This window comes from Frankliniella occidentalis, unplaced genomic scaffold, assembly GCF_000697945.3.
Source record: "Frankliniella occidentalis isolate FOCC.00 unplaced genomic scaffold, Focc_3.1 Scaffold355, whole genome shotgun sequence".
Taxonomy (NCBI): Eukaryota; Metazoa; Arthropoda; class Insecta; order Thysanoptera; family Thripidae; genus Frankliniella; species Frankliniella occidentalis.
In genome coordinates, this window is record NW_026267478.1 from 125,765 (window position 1) to 129,074 (window position 3,310).

The 3,310-nt window shown below is 41.7% G+C and overlaps 1 protein-coding gene across 1 annotated transcript in view; it reads right to left on the bottom strand.

Annotated features, from left to right (window-relative positions):
• LOC113212212 (uncharacterized) overlaps positions 1 to 3,310 on the bottom strand; it is a 54,024-nt gene that overhangs the window by 38,582 nt on the left and 12,132 nt on the right. The window contains exon 5 of the mRNA XM_052274222.1: positions 2,098 to 2,363. Within this exon, the coding sequence (XP_052130182.1) occupies positions 2,098 to 2,363 (266 nt within the window). The remainder of the gene's footprint in view (positions 1 to 2,097; positions 2,364 to 3,310) is intronic.

Consider the following 3,310-nt stretch of genomic DNA (forward strand, 5'->3'; position numbering starts at 1 on the left):
GGCCTAGCTATATGTGCGCCAGGCGCGTCGCAGCGTAACAGTGTTTCGTGAGATATCGCGAAGCCTGTTACGCGAGACGTGGTCTGGCGTACATAAAGCTAGTTCTAAAGCTTAGCCTAAATGTAAGACTACTACGCAGGGGTTTTGGGGGACGCTGCATCGATTCCCGACATCCGTTTGCACCTCGCCCTCGCAGGTCATCCTAGGGGTTTCGCCGGGAACCTCGCGGGGTCCACGGTGACGCCCCTTTTGATAATTGGTGCATGACGATTTTTGGTGGCGCTGAATTGATCTATATCGTCCGTTCGCACCTTGAGGATGATCCTCAGGCCGTTATCCGGCACCCGAAACCACCATGCACCTCCCTGTCGGGGGTCAGTTTGGATCGTGCACACCTTCCATTGAGAAGCGGGACGATCCAGACACCGCCTCTTCTCCTCTACACATAACAAAAACACTTCTGAACGCTAAAATTAGTGCCGCTCCAGCTAATCCAAGAACTAGTCGTGACTATTAATCAAGTTTTGCTCCTACAAGTAACCATTTTTTCTCTCAGAGGAGAGCGTGCTATTAGCCCGAAACGACATAACGCCCTGGCCACAGTAACAAATTATACATGCGAGTGCTGCAAAATCTACATTAGCTCTTAGAGCTAATATACCAATGCAGGCACAGGAAAAGGTCGACTTTCTCCGAAAGCAATGACCATATCCCATCGGGCGAAGAGTATTAGCTGTAGAAGCTTAAACTATTAGCTATCCCAAATCTAGCGAACAAATTAGCTCTGAGAGCTAAACTTTAGCTAAGCCAGCAAATCATTTTTTTGCGTGTAGTGGATGAAATATTCTTACAAATGTTGAACACACAAAACACACATACTTCAATTGATATTTTAAGTTTTTGGCTTCTGAAGGCCGATAAAGTTGAGGCTTATTTTGGGCGCCTCGTAACCACAAAGTCGCGCGCGCAAAAACAATACTTTTGTCAATTCATGTTTCGAAGATAACACGCATTTAAGGTAAAATCACACCGGCTTTAGGTATTTGGGGTTTAGTCTAAGCATCCCTCATGTGTGTATTTGTGTTATTAGTTCAGTAAAAAATTGATTTGTGACGCTCTTTTTCCGATTTAGCCGCACTGTGCGCAGGGGTCCGTAACTTAACATATAAGGACCTCATAACGTTTTGTTAACCGTTGGTGTTGTACCCGATAACTGATAACGCCTACTATGGCACTTAACAGATAGGTAAATAACAGAAAACTTATGTTTAAAAAAATAACCGTTATGGATTTATCAAATATTACTTTGATAACGATACCACAGAGTGAAAACCGCTCAGTCTACCGATGCGCTACGACAACCGCTTAGTCTGCCGAGCGGTTTGGACAACCGCTCACTCCGCGGAGCCGCTCCGACAACCACTCAGTCAGCCGACCCGACTCAACAACCGCTCAAATGACTTTTTTGACGAAACAAATGGATTGCACCATCAAAAAGAGCAGTTCTAGTTAGTCGGAATCGGTCAAAACATGAAAAGTGTCAAAAAAGTCATTTGAGCGGTTGATGAGGCGGGTCGACTGACTGAGCGGTTGTCGGAGCGGCGCCGCGGAAAGAGTGGTTGTCCAAACCGCTCGGCAGACTAAGCGGTTGTCGTAGTGCTCTGGCAGACTGAGCGGTTTTCGCTCTGAGGTATCGATAAGTGTTTAAGTGTTATGTTCTATTTCATGCCTGTGCGATATTAGTCACTAAATAAAGGGAAGTCGCTTTTAACGTTAAATAAATTGGTTACATTTATAACGTTAAGGTAATAAAAAATTACTTATTAGTTAGGTATCTAACTTAACTTAAAGTTTTATTTGCGACTTAGTTATATTATTTAACAAACCGATCATGTTCGTTATGTTAAGTTACGGATCCCTGACTGTGCGGTGTCACATGTTGTAATATTGGTGGCCTGCTTTGACGTGAATTTGACATCATATTAAAATAACGTCAAATCAGGCCACATAAATGACAAAATGTTGACACTGACATCACCTGATGTCATTTTGTCAGTCTGTAAGCACGATAGTTCCATAACGGATTGATATAGATACCTGAAGATGGTAAAGACCAAGAATAAAGTTAGGATGGCACTTATTCTTCTTGTAGAAATAGTCGATAGGACTGTATTAAAGCTAGAGGGGTAGTGTTTTCGTCTTATTTTAATCAATTCTACAAAAACATCAAAGCACACGTGCGCAAGGCTATTTTCATCACGCAAAAAACCTTTTATGCCCCAAATACCAGCTCCATTTTGAACGCCAAGAGCGGCCAACATTAAATCCCAGTCGAACGACATGTTTCCTCCCGTGTATGTTGTCTGTAACATTTTAAAGAAACTATTTTAGAAGTAACATTATGTTGGGTAGGTTGGGCCGAAATAACACTTTTGTCCGTCACGAAAACGCCTGGGTGCGGAAAATTGTCCCTGACCAATTCGAAACTCAACGCACTTTGAAATTTTGAAATCGGATAAAATCTTCTGCCTGTTCTTTGAGCGCAAAGTTTAGCATTAGCTCCTGATGGGTAAATCGGTCAAATATCAACATTTTTGTCTAGGACTAGAAAAGAAAATTGTTGAATAAAACTGACTTGAGATTAGTGATCTACGCCAAAAACCGAATCCGATGACATACAGTATGCCAAAATTTGTTGTCATTTTCGAGAATTTTTCCATTTATAAATATGCCAAATTTTAGAGAAGAAGCGAGAATTTACGAGATACTTTTGACGATGTGAGATGACTTAGATACACTTGCGGTATGTCATTTACTTCGGATTTTTGCGTAGATCGCGTTTCTGCACTCAGTTTCAATCTTCGAAAAATCGTTTGGAACACAGATAAAATTTTTAGTATTTGACCGAATTCCCCATAAGAAGCTAATGTTAAACTTTGCGCTCAAAGAACAGGCAGAAGATATTATCCGATTTCAAAATTTCAAAGTGCGTTGAGTTTCGAATTGGTCAAGGACAATTTTCCGCACCCAGGCGTTTTCGTGACGGACAAAAGTGTTATTTCGGCCCAACCTAATGTTGGGTCAAAATTTTTCAACTCAGCACTCGTTCGAGCGGACTCAAACTGAAATCCACACGATTCCTGTGGGTTGTAGGATTAGTGTTGGGCTTCAAAACGAGCCCAAGCGCAGGTCTGTAGCTCAAACGGTTCAAAAGTTATGGGGCTTCAAAGTTTTAGCAATTTTAAGAAATCTTGTAAACTAATAAAATCTATTAAAATCGAGGATCCTAAAGTATTCAAGGTAGCAGGAT